We start from the raw sequence: 23,500 nt of genomic DNA, 5'->3' as shown, positions 1-23,500 counted from the left end.
GAAAGACTGTTTTTCTCGTATTATCTTAAATAGAATTTCACTTTGATGTAGTTTCTAAATAATTTGTAATTTATCTGTAATATTTTTTTTCACTAGGGGTCAGTCTCCAGTGAAGGAAACTGCCAGAAGGAAGATTTGTGACAAGTGCATCTAGAAACACACATCTGGAAGTGTGTTCTGTTTTTCAGTTTCAATTGTGAACTGTATGCATTTGTGTTGTTTGTTTAGACGGCTAAAGAAAGTGTCTAGTGTCTGGCAGCAATGGGGCCAGATTGCAAAAACATTGTCAATGTATCTAAGCCAGACTTTGGATTTTAAAGGAGAGGAATCTAGAGTATGTTGCTCAAAATGTTCCATATAAAGTTAGCAGTGGGGGGGGGGGGGGGGGGGAAGGATAATGGCGAGCCCATGGCTGTGCCATCTTTTTGTAGGTAGAAAGCGTTTTGCCATAAAAAATAACCACAACGTAATACATGTGCAAAGAGCAGCATGATAAATGGAGGGAAATTTGTTTTGTAAAATAAGGATTGTGTCATTGATTAGGACATTCATAAAGGGAGAAGAGACATCAAAACTGAATAATAAGTTGCTGCTAATTTCTTGGCTAGGTGATAATTCGGGCTATCTATACCTTCGACTATCGGCTGGAGAGTGGTGTGTTTTGTTTGTATATCTTTGGTAGACCGTAAATTCTCGGGGAACGAGCGTAGTGCGGAAGTAGATTTTTGATTTAAGTAGTTTCTCTGTTTTCTTTTTTTATTTTTATTCCATTGGTTGGGTCGTAGTTAACAAGTTGGTATGTAATATTGTCTGAGAGTAGCAGATTCCTTTTTTCTAAATAAGTGGTCCGGTTTAGAATAACAATAGCACTCCTTTATTGGCTCTAGATATTACGATATTCGGATTTAATTTTAATGATTTCACTGCTGTTAATTCATGTTTCGTTAAGTTGCTTGTTTTTTCATGATTTATATTTAAAATGTTGGCAGTTTCTAAACGTACTTTGTCTGCTATGTTATTTGGGATGAATCTTAAGTCTCTTTCAATATTACAAATAAAATGCAGTTTCATCAATCTGGGTGCTACAGCAAAATTTAGACCTTTGCTGAGTAGCAAGAGTTCATCTTTGTTTAAGACATGGTTGGATAGGTTAACTACGTTACTGTTACCTGCAGGCAATTGTGGCTCCTGTTGTTTCTTGCTTCTGGTTGGTTTTTAACATTCACTGTGGAGAAATTCGAATATGTCTGTTGATTTTGTCAATCTTTCAGTCTATGAAATTTGGATATGAGATTTTCTTTCTTAGTTTGAAGGATATGGTTCTGTTAAATTGTGAATGAAAGTATTTTTTAAATTATAGTACTTCATTCATATTTAACATAATCCTCCATGTCATAGGCAAGACTTGTAAATATTATTTGTTGTTAGTCTCTTGCTTATAATGTGTTATTCATATAGCTGCCTTGAGTTTTGTTTGTTATTATTTAATAATATAATCTTAACATATGTAATAGTAATAAAAATACTCTGTATAAAAATATCATTCATTTAAATTACTTTATTCTGTAAAATTTATTGTAAGAAACTGTGTGTATATAAATTTAAATGTACCTTATATGAACTGTGATATATGTTTTTTATTATTCTAAATGAAAGTGAAAGTAAATTTAAGGAATTCTGCTAATCAGATTTGATTGGTCACTGTCAAGGAAACGGAGTTATTTTTAGGTAGCGCGTGATTGCAGCGTGGAGTACTGTATACAAAGGGAGAAGCGAGTTGTTATGAGCTGAACTGGTCAGAACCGGATTTTGGCCGGAAGGAGGAGAACAGAGTTAATTCGAAAACGAAAGTAAGGAGAAGCCCTAGAGACAGCATAGAGATAGGTAGTGAGTGGCAGAAGGGGAGTTAATATATGCCAAAAATCGACTAGGAAAGGACAAAGAATTAATAGGCATTTTGAATTACTTCTATGGGAGTTCTGATACTATGATAAATTCCAAATGGTTAGTGGAAGAATAAAGCAGAACTAAAGTTAATACATAGAAGAAAATAAGGAATTAGTAGATAACTTAAACCAAGTGCATCAAGACTTGTGTATTTCTGTGTCTATAATTCAGTTATTATAGTGGAAGATTTCTTTGAAGTGTGTTGCCATAAAGTAAAAGTCAACCAGAATTTCAAATGTGCCTATGCAAATTCGATGTGTAGAAGCATTAATCCGGTAAGAGTTGTCCTTTCTATAACCTGTGTGAAGCAATAACAGTTAACTCCGTCAGATATATTTTGACCTTAGCTGTGATGTTATGTCAATTAATGGTCGGATGTTAGATGTACTGAAGTACTTTCCCCTCGAAATAATAAGTGTTATGTTGATTTATTAAGTGTTAGCTGACTGAGAAAGAATATAGTGTAGCCTGTCATAAGATTAGTTATTGTAACATTTGGAAGGTTAAACTTTTAAGAACTATTCTCAACTTGATTGACTGAGCATAAAGAACAGAAAAATGAATGTTTGATAGTTAATGGATTGTAATTATTCTGAATACTTTAAACTGAGCTAATATAATTATGATTTAATTCATCTAATTGGATAGAGAGAACTATGTGAAAGAAGTACTGATGCTTTAAGAATTAAGAAGTGTCAACATTAGCCATAATCCTCAAACCTAAATAAGTTATTAATATCTGAATATGAATTTTTGTAATGGTTCAATTTGATAACCTTTTGCAGATAGTTATACTTGAATGTATATGTTGTACTATTCCACATTAAATGTTTTCTTTTGTTGAATTAAACTTGGTGTTTGCCTGATTTTCTTTCATTGCACCACTCATAAAATTAATCAGACCTTTGCAGAAGCCTTAAAAGCTAATAATAACTTTGGCCTGAAGATAAAGTGATAATATAAGTATAGTTGATGATTGATTCCTCTATATTATTTAGACTAATCTGAATATAGGGTGGCACAGTATAATATAAATTTCTTTATATTTAGATGAGCATCAATCAACAACTAATGAATAAAAACAGAATTTAAAGAGGTAAAGATAAGATTAACAAACCAACAAAAATGGAACAGTCAGTTAAGTGGGACGTTCCAACAGTTCGGTGTGTTGTCCATAATCTTTTTGAGGATAATCCAAATATCTGTGCTCAAGTAACTTGAAAGTTCAGATTTTGCATTTTGCACCTAGTTTTGAGTAACGGCCAAGTTTTTTCTCATAGCCTGGATCTGTTCTCTGATTAACACTTTCTCCATGCAGTGGTATATTCATTGCACCTTTGTTGAGGAAAATTTTCTCTTTAGTTTGATGCAATTCGGAATGATATTGCTATCCCTACAATATATTAAAACTGCCAGTCGATTGATCAAACCAGAAACATGAATCTTCAGCTTAGTGGTTTGATCAATCGACTAGCCACCTAAACAAACAACACAAACGTATACAGTTCCAAATTGAGATTGAAAAACAGAACACGCTTCTGTTTCTAGATACGGAAGTGTGTTTTGTTTATCTAAAACAAAGATAAACCAGACTACAATAAAACTATAACCATTCCTTACATTAAAGGGACATCAGATAAAATAAACAGAATACTACAGAAATACAACCTCAAAGCCACCTTTAAACCTCCTGCAAAATTAAAAAGCTTACTCAACTCATCCAAAGATCCACTCCCTCCACTGGCCTATCCTGGAGTATACCGTATTTATTGCACCTATAATATACCATATATAGGGGAAACAGGACGCACAATTCCTATCAGACAAAAGGAACATCAACCACACATTAAATATAATAACTATGGTGAAGCTGGCCTTTCTGATCATGTCCTGAACATAATCCAGAATCCTAAATCTAAAATAACAATTGTAATGTTAAAAATAGAACACCATTGTTATCTGTAAGAAAACTATTTATAAGAAAGAATGTTTTTCTCATGTTATCTTAAATATAATTTCGCTTTGATGTAGTTTCTAAATAATAATTAATTTGCAATTTATTTGTAATTTTTTTTTTCACTAGAGGTCATGCCAGTGGAATAACCGGTGATCAAATCATTGTTTCTTTAGCTTACTGTGTGAAATGTAACTCAGCTTGTCCTTGTATATTTGTATATACTCCAGATGATGACCTTAATATGAAGGTTGAAACGTTGGGAAATTAAAAGAGTTATTTATAACACGGTTGTAAAGTCCATAATTTCTAAATTGAATATAACATTTTTTGGTTATCCTCGTGACATTGGGTATGCAGTCTAATACTGATTCCTTCAAAAAATTCCTGACCATTTCCCATGCAGTTCTGACATTCTTCTTTGTAGCTTCTTATGCATTGACACTGCTCCAACCTGCCTCGTAAGTTTTATTTCACCCAATCTTTTCACGATACACCACTCATGGTGCCTTTCACAAGAAGGGCAGGACATGTGCATTTGTCAGCTCTGATATTCCATGACAAAGGTTATGAGAGCTGGAATCTCCTTTAATACAGTCTACTCTGGATCAATATTTTCTTGCCACAGTTTATTGCCTTCATTTGCTGCCTCTCCTTAATCTGATAACTTATTGACTTATTTGGCTATCTCTGGAAGTCACTCATGTATAGTCTAATTATCCTTACAGTGAGATAGTCAGGTAATCTTCTTCAGCGATTGCAGTGCCCATAATTCAAACTAGTTTCTCTTTTTCATGGATCAAGCTGGAAGAGAAGATGAACTTCTTGTTGTCAGTAATGATTTAACACAAACGGATCACCAATAAACCAGAATTCCAGATTCTCATCATCATTCTCACCTAGTTCCTTTTCTTACTAACTCTCTTCCTCCAAATACAGTGCTCTTGTTGGCTATCCTCATGGTAAGTTCTGATCATAACCAGGTCTATGTTTTCTTTTCCACAGATTATCTTTCTTCCAGTCAATCTCAGCTTTGTATCCTATGGAAGTACAATTGTGCCAAACTGGAATAACCCTTGGAATTTCTCTGCCTTGTTTATATGATCTAATTATTACTTCTGCTCTTCTGATTCTAACACTGACCATTTCCTGATCTAGCACTGAAGTAATACTTTAAAATTATTCTTGTTAGGATGAGTGCTTTATTCTCTACTCCATTCAACTCATGTTGATGTTAATGTAGTAAAATACACACATCTAAAGATAATAATTAACTAAATGTATTTAGTTAATTACATTATTAAGCCTTATTGTAATATTTCACTTTAGTTAGCAAAGCATCTTCATGAGTACAAAGAACTATACTAAGAACTATACAGGAAGCAAACACAGATTGAAAAAGATTTCACCAAAAATCTGAGAAACTATCCTATTGAGACTTCAGTAAAATTTCATCACCACCCCATAGTGTGTGCTAGTTAGGATGGTGATGGAATTTTGCTGAAGTCTCAATGGGATAGTTTCTCAGATTTTTGGTAAAATGAAGCAGTTAAATTTGTTAAGACAAGAGAATGTTGTAGCACTGTGTGGATTTTAAAAATAGTCTCTCATTTATACCTGCTTCTATATAAAAGGGAGGTTCAGTTGGAATTTATACAGTGTTACCAGTTGTACAGGTAAGGAGCTATCAGGTTCCCCTCACCCCATTGGATCTGGTGATCTATATCCATGGCTTGCTACTCCATAATGGTTGTAATGCAAATAATAGATATAGTTTCTATATTCTTCCATATAGATTTTTGCTGCTCTTCCAGTTTGTCCAAAATAAGTCAGTTTGTAAGAGCAAGGGATATTATAGACACCAGAATGATCTAAATGATAAAGAGGATCTTTTTGGTGAGCAGATAAAGGTAGCAAATTTTTAGTGTGCCTCAAAGGAGGTGCTTATGCTATACCTTTTGAGAACATGTGAGATTTTGGCTGAGATGTCCCATTTTTTCCTACTGCATGTAAAACAGTTAGAGTGCATGATAAAAGTGAATAAGCCTGATATGAAAGAGTCTAAATGAGTGATCATATCAGTCTTATAAAGAAGAATAACTTTCTCATCCTTAATTGTTATTGTATTTTTTAACATCAAAGTGATCCATCCTCTGAATTATTTTTCTTTATTTTGTGACATGTTCTCCAAACTTCAACTCGCTGTCCCATTAACCCCCCCCCCCCCAAAAAAAAAAACCACAGCTTCATCAATTCTTGCAGTCCAGTTCTACTGATATAACACACAGCTTTTAATTTTTTTTTTTCATGTAAAGTGAATAACCTTACACTTTCTCACACTCAAATGGCAACTATTATATTTTACCAAATACTACCATTAATTTAAATCATCATGCAAGATCTCAAAATATCTTGATTAGCTATTTCCAGTTTTGCAACAGCAAACAATGGGATATTCCCCTTAAAATTATTCCCTATATCAGTAATGAAAAAAATTAAATAGCAATGGCCCAAGTACAGAACCCTGTGGCACATCACTGGTCATCTGACTTCTCCTGGATTCTACCCCACCATATAATATTCATTGATGTCTATCAATCAGCTGCTTTTCTACTCATGTCACCAGCTTCATATCCATACCTATTTGCTCCAATGTAATCTTATGTAAAGATTCCATGCACTATTCTAAAGAAATTACTTTGCAAAGTCTAGTAGTATCATGGTGTAGTAATTTCCTTTATCCAAATTGATTCTCTCTCTCTCGTTTTCTTTTTTTTTTTGAAAGTGAATGAATTACTAAATTCAGATCTACCCTTAACAAAACCAGGCTGCCCCCCCCCCCCATTCCCATAATGCATCGCAATCTTATCTACCCATTCCTGAGTTCTGTCCTTAATGATTTTTTTCAACTGGTTGAAAAAAAATGGTTATGAGCACCCCTGAAATACTGACTGGTCTATACTTTGCTATCTCTGTGCTTAAGCCTTCTTTGATTAATAGAACTAACATGTCCTCTTTCCACTTCCTTGTAGCTCTGCCAGTGTGCAGAGACTTCAACTAACTGGCCTAGTTAGGAGCACTGCCAATTCTTTTGCACTTTCCCATAACACACAAGTTGATATTTAAATCTCATTCATCAGCCAGTACTTTATCTCACTGGATGACTGGCTTTCAAAGTAATCACTCAGTAATTCAATTAATCTTCTATTTCACTATACTATCAGCATTCATTAAAGTTATCCAACCATAATTCTTCCTTTTATTATTATGCTGCAAAAGTCCTCTAGGATTTCTTTAGGCTTGCTCAGCTCTCATAATCTGATTTTGTCTTCCTCATAATGTTGGTCAACCTTCTTGAGTGATTTTTGCATTGCTCGTGAGCCAGCTAATCATCTTCCTCCTTATATACTCACCACAACATTTTCTTTTTTTGGCAACTTTTGCTTAATGATGCAAATTTTTATTAACTCTTACTGTGTTTGTACTAGGATAACAGGACAAACCACAGTAACAGTTTCCCTTGTCTCACTCTGTTTACCTCAATAATATAATTTGGGTCTGGGTTAGTCCCGAGGGGGTGGAAAGAGGAGAAAATAGTTCCACTGCATAAAGGAGGTTCCAAGACTGCTGTTGCAAATTACCGACTGATTAGCATATCAGGAGTCATTGTCAAGGTTTTGGAGAAAGTAGTAGTCAAAAGAAAAATACAGGAATGGATAGATGAAAATGGAATACTGTATTGGGGACAGTATGGTTTTGTGAAGGGTAGATCATGCCTCAGTAATTTGCGCACATTTTATAACACAGTGACGTCTGAACTGGATAAGGGTAATGGGTTTACAGTGATACTGCTGGACCTGGCTAAGGCCTTTGACAGTGTTGGATCCTACTTCTTCTCAATCTATACTTTGGATCCGACATGATTACTATTATGATGTTCTTAACTAATTGATAAGTTGTAAGTTGATTTCTAATACAAATATAGAGAAAATTTATATTTATAGACTGCTCCACTCTATATCTGAATTAGTTAAAGAATTGAAGATAAACCAACTCTCAACTACCCTTCCTTTATATGTTGTTATTATATATACTGGCCGAGAATATTTAACTTACTTAATTTATCCACTTTGGTTCGAATATTTTATGAATGGTGCAGTAAAAGAGATTCAGGCAAAATACATCTTTTGATTAACAAAAACAAACATTTAATTTTAAAATCACAAATTTTACACTTAACTTCAAATCAGTAATTAAGATATCACAAACATTTTAGCTTCTCTGATAAGTACAATCATACAAACTCAGACAATGGTAAATCTGTTATCTCTAGTACAGTCTTCTCACAGTTCCTTAAGTTCCAAAATACAATAAAATCGCAGTAACACCTCTTCACAAACAAACACTTTTAAATTTACACCTCAGCTAATTCTCCGCAATAGTTACTGTTAGTATAAGGAAATTCTAGGATGAAATTCACACACTTCTCTGTATAGAAATATTAAAGGTTGGAATAATCTTACCGATAATCTTTTTTTCTTCATCTACTTATACGTAAACACTTTTTATAACTGTAAACACTTAAACAGTATACGGCACTCATTAAATAAATCTTCTAAGCAATAAACGAATTAATCATCGGTCACTATACACATAAACAAACGTTCTTGCATGAAGTACCACTGATCACTCATGAATTAAGGCAATACACAATAATTTCTTATCTTGAGGTTTTATATGCACAGTTGTTCATTCTTCCTGCATTCAAATAATTCTTTAGGCACTATAATTCTAAACACAGCTAACGGTAAACTTCAACTTCACAGCCTCTACTATTCTCTAGAAACTTCGTACTTTGCTTCAAGGTTCCGTATGTCCTTGAAAGGTCGGCGCTGAAATTAAATCTTAACTCAAGTATCGTTAGTCTATTTAATAGTCTCTCAGCTGTTTTTCGTAGCTATAATTGTTATTCTACAACTTATTAGCTAACTGCTTCTCGACTAGTAGACTTAAATTAGCTGCTTGAGTGACTTGCCGACTCTTTAATATTGCACTCTGATTCCTGAATGCCCAATGCTCCGATTCCAACCCAATGCCAATCCTTTCTCTCTGTGTTTCCTCTCTCTCTTTATTTTCTGCGTTCCTCCTTTATATATGCGTTCTTCCCGCCTAAATTGTTCTCGTGAATTCTTTGACTAAAACTCTTTTCTATAATTTTCAACATTCTCCTCACGTGGTGTTCCAAACTCGTGCTCGCTTACTTACATACGTCTCCATGACAACAAAACAAAACATAATAAAATTGAGCTATTGCATAACGTTAAACTTCTACAAATAGGAATAAATAGAGAATATTTACATTTCAATTAATGCGCAGTTAAATTATCAAATACAAGTTCTTATAATATTAATATAGTAATAAATAAAATAACTTAATAATATTTAATACAGTCTTTTCATTATTAATACATATATCTTTGATTAATTAATTAAATATTAGATAAAATTAAAGGTAGTTATATGAATATTAAATTATAAAACAAGTTATTTACATTAAATAATGTTAACAAGTCTAGCCTATGTGATGGAAGATCATGTTGGATTCTGAAGCAAATAATAATTACTTAAATCTCTATATATTCAGAATCCAACAACAGGATACCACATGGAATTCTAATCAGTAAACTGCAGCATATGGGGATGGATATATGGATGGTGAGATGGATAGGAGGGTGGTTGATGGAGAGATATCAGAGAGCAGTTTATTCAGGAGTAGAGTCCAAAAGACAGCCTGTGACTAGTGGTGTGCCGCAGAGTTCTGTTCTTGGACCACTACTATTTAATTTTTCATTAACGATATAGGAAAGGATCTGAGAGGAACTGTTCATTTGTTTGTTGATGATGCAAAGTTGGGTAGAGCAATAGTGAATGCACAGGATGTCAAAATTTTGCAGGATGATTTGGATAGTTTGGAGGACTGGGCTAAGGAGAATGAATGTCAATTTAATGTGGCAAAGTGTGAGGTTATGCATTATAGGATGAAAAGATTAGCAGCAGTATACCACATTGGTGGAGTTGTACTCCAGGAGGTTGACGAGGCCAGGGATTTGGGAGTGTTGGTGGATAGGGAGTTGAAGTTTAGGTGACACATTGCAAAAGTGGCTAAACTAAATCAGCTCATCAAATCACTGTTACTGAAGAATACTTTGACAAGCATGTTATTGTTCCTCTGTATCGAGCCTTGATAAGATCCCATCTTGACTACTGTGCCCAGATCTGGATGCCATGGTTTCTTCTTGATGGGGGAGGAGGAGGAGGTGGAGAGGATCTAGAGGCGAGTGACCAAGATGATAGCAGGTCTATGGAATGAACCTTATGAGAACAGGTTGAAGATTTGTGGGTTGCAGAAATTGGTTGATAGGCGGAAAAGGGGTGATATGATTGAGACATTCAAATTACTGAAGGGTTTCTATAAGATTAATTCAGAGGATAATTTTCAGAACATGACTCGTAGTGCGAGGACTAGGGGCCATCCATGGAAACTGGGCAAGAGTGTAGTTAGCAAAGGTGTTAGAACTAGGTATTTTTACTTGGAGAGTGATGAATGAGTGGAATAAGCTGCCAGAGTCTGTTGTGGGTGCCATGATTGTGAATGAGTTCAAGGCAAAGTATGATAGATACTGTGTGGATGTTGAATAGTTGTTCTTGATGTTTAGGGCCTCCCTCGGTGAGTCAAAGAACTCCTTGTAGTTGCCCATAATAATAATAATAATAATAATAATAATAATCATGTTTAAATTTTTCTGTCATATGAGTAAGTTGTGTTGTATTCTTATGTGCTGCACTCATTGGTTCCACATATCTCAAAATACACATTTTTTTTTTTTTAAGTTTCTCTGCAACTCATGAATCTTTCATATCATTTATGTTTCAACAATTTAACCTAACTGCCACCACAATTTTTTTTTGATGTTGAAAGTTTATTTTTCACTTGGTTAGACAATAATAAATTTAGTTTAATCCTTTATCCAAGTGTGAGCAAACAAAGTTTGCACCTGAAAGTATCTTCAGGACTGAGGTAAGGTGGTACAACACCGGGCAACTCGTTGCAAAGGTGGAGCAAGCTAACATCACTCCTATCTCAGTATCTCCCATAATGCAAAACACATCTCCTTGCAGATATGTATAATGTTATGCATTAAGGGAAGGGCCACAACAACCCAGACTAGTTTCGATCTTTATTGAGGTCTCTTCAGTGGGAGCCAGGCCCAAGTGGAGATATCAGGCAGAAGCATTAGCAAGGTCATCTCTACCTATAGGAGTTGCCAAACGGTGTGCCACCTTTTCATTAAATTACTCTGGATTTAGAGAAAGATGTTGAAAGTTTATTTTTCACTTGGTTAGACTATAATAAATTTAGTTTAATCCTAAATGACCTTCCTAATGCTTTGGCCTGGTATCTTCACTTGGGGCTAGCTCCCACTGAAGAGACCTTGATAAAGGTCGAAACTAGTCTGGGTAGTGGCCCTTCCCTTAATGCATAACATTATACATATCTGCAAGGAGATGTGTTGCATTATGAGAGATACTGAGATAGGAGTGATGTTAGCTTGCTCCACCTTTGCAATGAGTTGCCCGGTGTTGTACCACCTTACCTCAGTCCTGAAGATACTTTCAGGTGCAAACTTTGTTTGCTCACACTTGGATAAAGGATTAAACTAAATTTATTATAGTCTAACCAAGTGAAAAATAAACTTTCAACATCTTTCTCTAAATCCAGAGTAATTTAATAAAAAAGTGGCACACCGTTTGGCAACTCCTATAGGCAGAGATGACCTTGCTAATGCTTCTGCCTGGTATCTCCACTTGGGCTTGGCTCCCACTGAAGAAACCTCAATAAAGGTCGAAACTAGTCTGGGTAGTGGCCCTTCCCTTAATGCATAACGTTATACATATCTGCAAGGAGATGTGTTTTGCATTATGAGAGATACTGAGATAGGAGTGATGTTAGCTTGCTCCACCTTTGCAATGAATTGCCCAGTGTTGTACCACCTTACCTCAGTCCTGAAGATACTTTTAGATGCAAACTTTGTTTGCCACCACAAAGCTTCTCTGCTAACAACAATTCCTACACAGTCAAAGCTTTGTCAATTCTCATTTGTGCTTTTTTTTGTTTATCTGTACGGGCAGGTATGTCACCATCTTACAAAACCAATCTCATGAAAGTTATTGGTTGTAACATATTTTTGTTCTGTAAATTGCATGTGTTCTTTGTATGGATAAGGATGAGCAAAAACAATCTGATATGGCTCTACTTGAAAAAGTTATTTATTTATAAAATTAGTCATGAGAGATCCTAAATACCATTTTAAAATCACCTTTGTTCTTGGAGGGGCTCCCATTGGTGTGTAAATATATTGCCAGTGTGATATTCCTAAATGTGCCAAAGCAAGTCGAAAATATGATGCAAAATTGGGTGCTAAATAATGCCACTCTAATGATCTGTCAAGAAACCAAATGGCTGGATTCAATTCCATAACAGGAAGCCTTTTTTCAATATCTGAAAAAAATGTAAAAAAAAAAATAGATGAAAGACAATGGATTTAGAAACTGTACTTGAAAACAGAATTTATATCTTAATCAATTACTCACTAATTCCCTTTTCAAGATATCCTGTTATATTATTATTTTCCAAGTCCTAACATGAATTTCTCAACTTCAAATTCAGATGTATGCTTTTACTTTACATGTAAATTGATATTATATCAAATGTTTTTGAGATCAGTTTTATATACAAACAATTTCAAAATAATTAGTGCAGTTTCAAAAACTATCACAGGCAAAACTAATATTACAGAAAATTATCATTTCTAGCAAACTGCTCCTTGTTCTTCAGCCAGACGCAAACAACAAAAGTCATGGCCATCTTTGCCAGCAAAGGTTGGTCGATTGGTAGAGCCTCTGCTACTAATGGCTCACGCAAAAAGTTAAGCAAGTTTGAGTGCGGTTAGTAGTTGGAAGGAGATCGTTCGATGCTGCTGGCACATTCTCTCCGATGAGTCTTTGGACTCCCTGGAGGTGTCACATAATAATAATAATAATAAATATCACTGCTTCAGATAAGCTCTCATATCTGTGGGCTGATTTGCAAGAAGAAACTTTCTCAAGCCCTATCCATGCACCTCCTTGGACATGATCCCAAGGGGGGGGGGTGCATGGATAGGGCTGATTATAAACCCAGAAATTAGGTTTAAATTAGGTAGAAACCCATACTACTTATGTTATATGAATTTGTATTACTGTAGTAATGTTAGGAGTACTGGAAATAAGGGGAATAAAATTGAACAAAACTGTTGCATTGACTGAATATATTTCTCTGAAAAACTGGAATGAGACGCAGTTGGTTCCCTCAAGATGAACATCTTGAGGGAATCTAGAAATAATAACTAACTAAATTTATTTAGCTAATTCGATTATTAAGCCAATATTTCACTTTGGTTACCAAGCCACCTTTATGGGCACAAAGAAATATACTAAACATGTGCATACAATCACACCAACAGGAATGCAAACACAGACTGAGTGTGAAAGGAGAGATCTCACAGTCCTAACTAGTATCTCGCCATGGATACAGTGAAGGAATTTAAAGGTCTCAATCTGATGGTCTCAAATGTTAATATTTAAGAATGTTGTGGTGCCATGTGGATTCTAAAAATAGTCGCTTTGATTTATATCTGCTTCTATATAAAAGAAAGTCCCCCCCCCATCGGATCCAGTGATCTATATCAATGGCATAATCTGCTACACCAGAATGACTATAGTGCAGCAGATAACGATCATAGTTTGTGTTCTTCCAGGCAAATGTTTGTTGTTTTTCTACTTTGTTCAAAATAAGTTACTTTGCAGGAACAAGAGATATTTGTACTCTTGGGGATCAGAAAAAGGATATTTTTATGAGCAGATAAGGGTAGCTAATGTTTAGAAGTACTTGAAAGAGGTTCATTTATATATATATATATATATACACACACACACACAGTTGGCCCTTGAACAATGCAGGGGAGCCAACCCCCCCCTGCACAGTGAAAGTCCACGTATAACTTTTGATTCACCAAAAACTTAGCTACTAATAGCCTATTGTTGACTAGAAACCTTAATGATAACATAAACAGTCGATTAACACATATTTTGTATGTTATATGTATTATATACTGTATTCTTACAATAAAATAAGCTATAGAAAAGAAAATGTTATTTAGAAAATCATAAGGAAGAGAAAATACATTTACGGTACTGTACTGTATTTATCAATACTGCAGTTTACGTCATCTGCATACAAGATGAATCATTTATCTGTCAGTACCAACATCAATATTGTCTTATATGATACAAAACACTGTACATGTTATACATATTACTAACACTAGATATCAAAAATGAAAAGATAATGTGAAAAAGAAATTAATATTTATTTACAGATATAATAATTCATGCATTGGTAATGAAGCAGCAGCAATATGATTGCTTTCTGGTAGTCTAGCCTATACACTAACGAATGAAGCATTATAACATTTTTATTTTATGCTAATCAATTTTAACTATTTAATTTTATGCAGTTATGATTTAATACTGCATCTTTATGTTTACTTATGCATTTTTGAAAATTATGGAGACAACTACTGTGTTTGAATAAAAACTTTAGTTTAATATAACTAAAATCTACATTCGATGTTTCAACCTTTATGTCAAGGTCATCTTCTGGAGCATACAACTATACACAGGAAACAAGCTACACTACAATCAAACTGGTTTGTTAAAGACACTGACCAACCGCTACAACAATTGTTGGCCTGACCTCTGGTGGAGAAAAAAAAAATTATACATCAACGCTAGAGTCCTATTATTATCTGTTGGTTGTAGAAATACATTGGGCATGACAACAAGTATCTATCTATATACATATATTAACATCATGTACACATTCCAGCCAGTTGGTATGGAATGGTTTCTAATATTAGCTGAGGATTGGCTAGCGTCCTTTATGCTGGATCTTACATATTTGGTAGGCAGAATGTGTGCCATCCAGATCCTTGGAATTTTCATGCCATCTTTGTTGTTGATAATTGGGTGGTTTGGATTTTGCAGGCTTCCTTAAATTTCCTTTCGTACCAGGTTTTTGTGCGGTGTAAAGAGCAGGTGCTTTTCCAGTTGATTTGGTGTAAGTGTTGAGTGCGTGGTCTGAGAGGCCTGCTTCACCATAATGGTTATATTTAATGTGTCTAATGTGTTCTTTCTCGCATATAGGGATTGTCTGTCCTGTTTCACCAATGTACAGTAAGTTACAGGTGCAGCGGATGCAATAGACTCCAGGATGTCCTAATGGGAGGAGAGGATCCTTAGAGGAGTTGAATATGGTTTTAAGTTTAGTGGGTGGTTTAAAGGTGGCATTGAGGTTATAATGTTGTAGGATTCTGTTGATTTTTTCCGATAACCCTTTAATGTATGGGATGGCTATGGTTTTACTGTAATCTAGATTCGTTTTTGTTTTAGTTTTATGGAGTAATTTATTAACAGTATTTTTGTTATAGCCATTATTTATGAATGTGTCGCTGATGATTTTTAGTTCTTGTTTCAGGGCTTGCTGGTTAGAGCAAATTGTTGTAGCTCTGTTTTTAAGGGTGTTAATGACTCCATATTTTTGTACACAAAAAAATATGAAGTCATTAACACCCTTAAAAACACGGTAGTTGTCTCCATAATTTTCAAAAATGCATTCGGATCATCGTGTAACCTAAAAGAAAGGATTATGTTAACTTACATTTCTCTCAACCATGAATGGCATCATGCACAGTCTGTGAGTGTTTGCATTTGTAAAAGTGTTGATAAATTTAAAATTTTTATAATAGATATGTGTATATTTTATGGTAGTAAATGATAAAATAGACTAGTATCTACATATATTTTATGCATTCATGACATACTTAACTTTTCTTAATTTTTTTTGATATTTCTAAGCTACGTGGTTTGTCTGCGAGTTTATTCAAATCGTCGCAAATCTCAAAAAATTTTTCCAATATATTTATTGAAAAAAATCCATGTATAAGTGGACCCCACGTAGTTCAAATCCATGTTGTTCAAGGGTCAACTGTAAATATATATAAAGGGACCTCCTTCAAATTTAGTTTATTCGATTATTAAGACAAAAAATTTCTTAATAATCTAATAAGTTAAATAAATTTAGTTAATTATTATCTCTAGAGGCATGATTAATGTCTAAGCATCCATACCAGAAATATTTAGTTGGATGTTGCTATAGACTTGGGAATGTGAAGGCTAGTGATAAGGAAAAGGCAAATTGGCCTGGTAATGATTTGAATGAAGATGTGGTATCTCAAGGAGGAGGAAGGGAGGATATTTTTTTAAAATATCCTCCCTTTTTTTCACTATTTAAAAAGTTCAGTCTTTTATTTTCAACAAGCCTCATATATCTATCCTACAGGCACTTTGTTTGTCCAAACAGATTTTTAGACAATATATTCTTTAAATGCATAAAAAATATCTGTTTAATATTAAATCATATCAGAATTAACTACTGGAATGAATAATATATTGAAAATGGAATAAAAAAAATAGTGTAATATGAAAGTTTATTACTTATGTACAACCAAACATAAAAAAATAAAACACTAAATACGACCCTGAGACACTTCAGATCTAGTTAACATACATAGCTCATGATGAAGTTGGATTTCTGAGAAAATCCATGTCCGCAAAGGGGACATGTTACATTTTCTCATGGTATAAAAAGCATTGATGCTGTTAATCAATGTTGATAGAGAGGCTGAAGACGCATAAAACTAGAATAAACAATGAAGAGTCATTGTTTATTGAAAAGAATATTATGAAATAAAATCCATAATATTCTTCAAAATAACAAATACAATATGATACTATATTCAGGCAATAATGATAAGGGAGGAGGAGCAGTAGTGATAGTATTCAACACCAAACACAGAGACTGGTTGGCCGGTTTATTAATGCAAGTACAGTAAAGGCCATACTGTGCCATTATAATAGTTCAGCTGTATACAAGGTAATCAACATGAGGATAATCTTTTTAAATTCCATATCCCAACAGGTAATAACAAGCCAAAATGGGATATTAGATAATGAAACTTAGTTGTGCCTAGGATGCCACAGAAAGTTCTACTAAGGAAAAAGTGAAAGAATTTTTTAACTAATTAGAGAAGGTAACTGACACACACACAAAAAAAGGAAAAATTGGTCTTTGTTGGAGATCTAAATAGCAGAGCAAAAAACAAATACTAGACATACAGAATTGTGCTGGGAAAATTTGGAGAAAAGAGTGAAGCTAATAATAACAATAAGCATCTGCAGGATTTCTGTTCAGGCCATGAACTATCACTATTAAAATATCATATCCCAACATAAAGACAGGCAGAAATTTTCACATGGAGAGAAGACATGAGAAAGCAAATGTTTCTTCAAGTATATTATTATTGATAGCAATATCTTCACATTGGTTCAAAACACAAGGGGATATGAAACAGGAAGTATCAACTGGTGTTGATCAGGATAAAATTAAACATCAAATTGAAAAGAAAAGTGTGTAAAAAGTTTTAAAAAGAATTAAATCTGAGCAGCTTTTTAGAGGTGAAATGTAGTCTCAAAGATACAAATTTTAGTCAAGAAAAATGAAAAGTTTCAAAACTAGAATTAAACCTTGGAGACTTATTGGTAGTATCTGAATAAACATTCAATGATTCAGCCAGAGAGAGAGAGAGACATGGTAAAGTTTTCTGCAAGGATAGAAAAATCAGAATTCCATGGTGGACTCAGGAAATTTAAGAGGTGATCATGGAAAGAAAAAAGAAGAGAAGGTGTATCAAAAGTTTCAAGTAACTAAGTCAGCATATATTCTGAGAAAATATGGAAAAACTGTAAGAAAGCCAATCCAAGCAATGAGTCGAAGTAGCTAAACAAAAATCAAGGAAAGACTTTGGTAAGAATATAGAAGATAAACATCAGAAAGGTGGTATTAAATATTATTGTAATCCTTTCTCATTGAGTTTTCACTCCATTGAGCTTCTAACATGACATGCTGAATGTTTGGAATAATTACTTTGAAAGATTGTTAAATGAAACAAGAACTGACACAACAGTGGTTGAAAATATTCAAGAGGAGTTCAATCAGGAGTGCATATCAATACTTGAAGTAGAAAAACCATTAAAAACCTAAAATTTGGATAGGCAGCTGGAATAGATGATATTCAACAAGAAATGCTGAAATATGTAAGTATAAAATTTTTTACCGTGACTATACTGCATAATTCAGATGGTATGATCGGAGACTCAAATTTCCGATATAGTACTCTTTATGGAACAGGCACTAAAGGGAATAAAAACTGAGTAAAGGGAGTAATAAATGGAAATAAAAAGGAAAATGGGAATAATAAAGGGAGATAAAACTGAATGTGAGAACTGGAGGAATTACTCTAATGAGTGTTTTTGGATAAGATTTATGCAAGCATACTTGATCAAGAATGCTAATAAAAATTGTCACCATTTAAAGATTGCATTTTGCATAGTATTATAAAAGATTTTTTATGGGAAGCACACATGCTTGTGGCATGTGTGCTTCCCATCATTTAAAAATGATGGGAAGCACACATGAGATGAGATGGAGTAGTGCATGTTTGCACAAAGTGTAGACAATGGGAAGAGCCGAGTGACTTTCATGTCACTATTTCATGCTTTAGTAGCAATAATAGTGGTACAACAGAAATGAGTGAATGCAGCCAGAAATATACAAACATCTGATCAAGAGAGAGGAAGGCAAGAGCAAGAGGCAATGGACTTGACATTAGATAGTGAGACTGGTGATAAGAAGAACTGAAAGGAAGAAGTTGACTGTGTAGGTGAATCTCGAGTGAGGGTATGATGCTTAGAGAAGGAGATAGAAGTCCTGAGAGATTAAATGGATGTATAAAAAATGGGCTGATTCATAGGAGGGGAGAGATTGGAAGACTTGAAAGGCTAACTGATGTGAGATGAACAAGAGAAGGTGTGAGAAAAAGAAAGGTGGAGGAACAGAAAAGGGACAGATAAGAGAAAGTTAAGAGAGTACAAGGGCAAGGAATAGAGATGGAAGGAAGGCAGATGATAAAGAGAACAAGGAGGAAGAGTGTTGGAATGAGGAGAGAGAGAGAGAGAGAGAGAGTAAGGGATACTGGTGAGCAAGGAATGAATGGATCTTGAGGGGAGTAATGTATGGAGACTCAAAGATTTGTGGTATGCAGACAAGAATATTGGATGAGTGTTTGCCTGGAGGAACAACAGAAGAGTGTGACTATGGCAATAAATTGAGTGGAGATGTAAATGAGATGACAGAAATGGTTGGAACAAATGACTTGGAAAGTAACATGAATCAGGTAGTGAGAAATCTGAGGATAACATTAGGAACTGTGCAACAGAAAAGTATAAGAAGAAAGAGGGTGAGTGTATTGTCAAATATGATAATATCTGAGAACTGAGGAGGAGGAGGCCAGCAGCATCTCACTATCATGAATGACATGATAGCAAGAATGTGTTGAAAGAGAGGTCTGGAATATGTGAATGCATGGAATGCATCTGAAGGCAGAAGAGTGTGAATGCGAGAGTGAGAAGTATGGACTGCATTTGAACATGGAAAGGCATAGGCATCTGGAAGAATTGTTGTTCTTCTGGGAAAGTTCAAGTGTTGGAGTAGAGAAACTAGAGTTGCTCATGGGAGATGCTCCTCTCTTATGGAGTCACTTAGGAGAAAGTATGGCATACTGCAGAGTCAGATGGAGTTTGGGGGGGGGGGATAGCAATACTGACAGTGCACTGATGTTTCTTTATACAAATTCAAAGAGTATCAAGAATAAAGAAATGAAGTGGTGGTACTGTTAGCTTCAGCCATTCTAAAGATTATTGGAATCAGTGAAACATGGTTGACAGAAAATAACCTGACAATAATAGAAACAGATGAGTATAGCATATTTTGGTAGGATAGAAAGAGGTGGAATATTATTTATGATAAGTGATGTCCTGTTGGAGTATTGAATTTAGAAGGAAATGGCACTAATAGTTTTGAAAGTGGATAATGTTACGTGCAAGTTGGCAAGAAGATATTTAATGGGATGTTGCCATAGACAGGAAATGCAGAGCGTGATGAGCAGGAAATATTTAAGCAGATAAGTCTCACAAGTGTAAAGTGAGTGATTACGATTGGAGATTTTAACCATAGCAGCATAAATTGGGCAGAGGAAACAACACACAGTTGTAAGGGAACAGAATTTCTGCAATTCTTGAGAGACAAATTTTAGGCAATACATAGTATATAGAACAAGTGGTTCATGAGTTTTGGATTTAGTCTAACATCAGAGAATTAGATTGTAACTGAGGTGTCATCCCTGCCTATGACTATGTGATGTGGAGGATGAATAGATGTGCAGAAGTATTAAGGAGAAAGGAATTTATAATCTTAGAAATCAGCTAGAAGCAGTTCCACAGATAGAGAATTGCAAGGGAGAGATATCAGCAGTGCATGAGAGCTAGAGAGGAAATATTTATTAACAGAAGTGGCAAATTGCATTCCTAAAGTGAAAAAGATAACATAAATTCATTTGGCATAAAATGAATAACTAATAAAATCAAACATGAGGAATATCATGCTCAGGCCAGGAAATTTACTAGAAAAGTAAGGAAGATAAAACCAGAATACAAGAAGAGATAAACACTGTGATCTAAGAAATTTTTGAAATTAAGAAATAAAAAATTCTTTCACTATATGGCCATTTGGAGGAGAAATGATTATGGAAGAATGACACTGTTAGATGAAAATGGAGAAGTAGGGAGGGAAACAAGTGACCCATGCAGACAACACTGTGGAGTTGTTTAATGATCATCGCTTTATTGGGATATTTCATTCTAGAAACGTGGTTTTTATTACTAGAGAAAGAGGGAGTGTTCAAGGTTTAGATGTGCATGAAGAAAATGTGTTTCATATACTATTCTGGGTGTCAATAAGGCAGTGGGACTAGACAGGATTTTGTCATATGTTTTAAGAGAATGTACTACAGCAATGACAGCTCCATTGAACTGGCTTTTCAATGAAAGTCTGGCTACAGGAAAGGCATCCAAGGAGTAGAAGGAGAGAGTAAAATAATGTCAAGGTATGACAATAATGAGTTGGGATGGAGAGCCAGAATAATGAATGGTGTGTTAGCAGAGCTGTGTGAGGAGAAGTACAGTTAGTGGATGTATGGCATGTATTTGAGTGATGGAATTATACAGATGTGATGGATTACATTTGAATGACTTTGGAGTGAGTGCACTGGAACTGGAGAAATTGTTGCTAGATGGAAGTACAATGTGTGATGCAAGCAAGAGATCAGAAGTAAAAGATGATGAAGCGAAAGATCAGGAGAGTGGTACTGAAGAGACAGAAGTGCTTGGAAACAGTTGTCATCATTGTAGCAGTAGTGTGAGATGAAGAGAGAATGGGAATGCAAGAGGAACAGGGAAATGGGAGGGGTGAGTTGAGACTGAGCAGATATATGTGGTAAACGGTGATTGGGTAAGGGTAGGTGTGGTGAGAAAATCACAATCAACAAGTGGCTTCTATAGTACAGATTACAGACCTAAAAGTGAATCTTGTGTTTATTTACAAATGCCAGAAGTATCAGAAATAAGGGAGATGAAATGGTTTCATTGATTGAGTTTATTTGTCCCAAAATCATTGGAATAAGTGAAACATGGTTGAATGAAGATGATATCCTAATGGGAATAGAAATGGAAGGGTACTGTGTTTTTTGCGAGGATAAAAAGGGAAAGAAGGGAGGGGAGTGCTCTGATGATAGCAGGAGAATTATGTCCACATAAGGTTGTCATGAAAGAGAGAAATAGTGGCAATGGTTATGGGGGCAGTGTGGTGTGGTGTGAGGTGGAGGCTGACAGGAAGACACATTTAGTTGGATGTTGCTATAGACAAGGGAATGTGGAGGATGTTGAAGAAATATATAAACAATTTAGATTAGTGAACAAAGGAAGGTTGATTATTATGGGTGATTTTAATTATGGCAGTATAGATTGGAATTAAGAGATAACATTTGAGAATAAGGAAAATGAATTTCTTCAGAGACAATTATTTCAGCCAGCATGTAAAGGAGGGGATGCAATAATCAAGAGATTTAGATCTGATCATTTCATCAGAGGATGTAATTGTGAGTGGGGTTTTGCAATTTCCTTTGGCGAGAGTAATCATGAAGTAATCACCTGGGATGTGGTCAGCTATATACAGACTTCTGTAAGGAAAGGATATATGTGAAAGTACAAGGCTAGTGATTATGAAAGCTTAGGAGACAGCTTGGAGCTATATATATAGTGAATGAATCATAGTAGCAAGATTTCAAGCAAAACCATTTAATATATCAATAGTCCAGATATATGCACCCACATCTGACAGCACAGATGAGGATGTTGACTTATTTTACAAAGATCTGACAGAGACAACAGAAACAATACCAAAGCAAGATGTACTAATTATTGAAGGAGAATGGAATGCCAAAATCAGAATAGATAATGACAGTTGGGAAAGTGTCATGGGAAAATACAGTTTTGGAGAAAGAAATGAATGAGGTGAAAAATGTTAGAATTTGCTGTGGATCACAAGAAGATGATCTGTAACACAAGATTCCAGGATTCCATTTGTAGAAAATGGGCATGGCGATCAAATTGATGGGAAAACCAAAGACATGATTGATATGATTACAATTAAAAGAAGATGGATAACATCGGTACAGTAGCGTCAAACTTTTCAAGGAGCAGATATAGATTTGGATCATAGTTTAGTGATTGCAAGCAACAAGTTGAAATTAAAAAGAAAATATAAACCCCATCATCAGAAACGAAGAGATATGGCAAGAATAAGCGAAGCAGAAATAGAAAGAAGGCCGAGAACAGTGTTAGAAGAGAAACATAAAAGTGTGGACAAAGAAAAAAATTCGAATTTAAGATTGAAATTAGTAATGAAGGTGATAGAAGACATAGTTGAAGAAACAGTACCAGAAGAAGAGAAAATCGAGAAGAAGTGGATTAGACAAGAAACAGTGAAGTTAATACAGGAGAAGAGAATATTGAAAATAAGAAGGGATACATCAGAACAAATAGAGGAGCAATACAGAAGAAAGTGTAATGAGGTGAAAAAAAGCAGTCAGAATTGATAAGATGAAATGGATAGAAGCCCAATGCAATAATATAGAACAGCACTATGAAGAGCATAACTAGGGAGGTGTACAAATGATTAGAACCATTAATAGAATGTGGAACCAAAACAGACCACAATTAAAGATGAAAAAGGCAAAGCATTGATGAATAAAGATAAAATTGTACACTGGTGGACAAGATACTGTAGTGAGTTATATGAAGAAAAACTAGATTTAGATAAAGTTGGGAAACCGACTGAAAAATTGAAGCAGATATCACCACCAGGTAATGAGTATGACATTTTAAGAGGAGAGGTAGAAAAAGCAATAGGATGGCTAAAACACAACA

The 23,500-nt window shown here is 34.8% G+C and overlaps 1 protein-coding gene across 3 annotated transcripts in view; it reads right to left on the bottom strand.

The window, feature by feature from the left end:
- LOC150108602 (tubulin polyglutamylase complex subunit 2) overlaps window positions 1-23,500 on the bottom strand; it is a 70,763-nt gene that overhangs the window by 2,230 nt on the left and 45,033 nt on the right. For 2 of the 3 annotated variants that reach the window (XM_090416050.1, XM_090416052.1), the window contains one exon: window positions 12,280-12,461. In XM_090416050.1, coding sequence (XP_090272176.1) covers window positions 12,280-12,461 — 182 coding nt within the window. Of the gene's footprint in view, window positions 1-12,265; window positions 12,462-23,500 lie in introns of all 3 variants that reach the window. The other variant, XM_090416051.1, reaches the window with a different exon arrangement.

This window comes from Typopeltis vanoorti, chromosome 3, assembly GCF_054136105.1.
Source record: "Typopeltis vanoorti isolate ZY-2024b chromosome 3, IOZ_Tvanoo_1.0, whole genome shotgun sequence".
NCBI classification, from domain to species: domain Eukaryota; kingdom Metazoa; phylum Arthropoda; class Arachnida; order Uropygi; family Thelyphonidae; genus Typopeltis; species Typopeltis vanoorti.
This window is presented reverse-complemented; position numbering and strand designations above follow the sequence as displayed.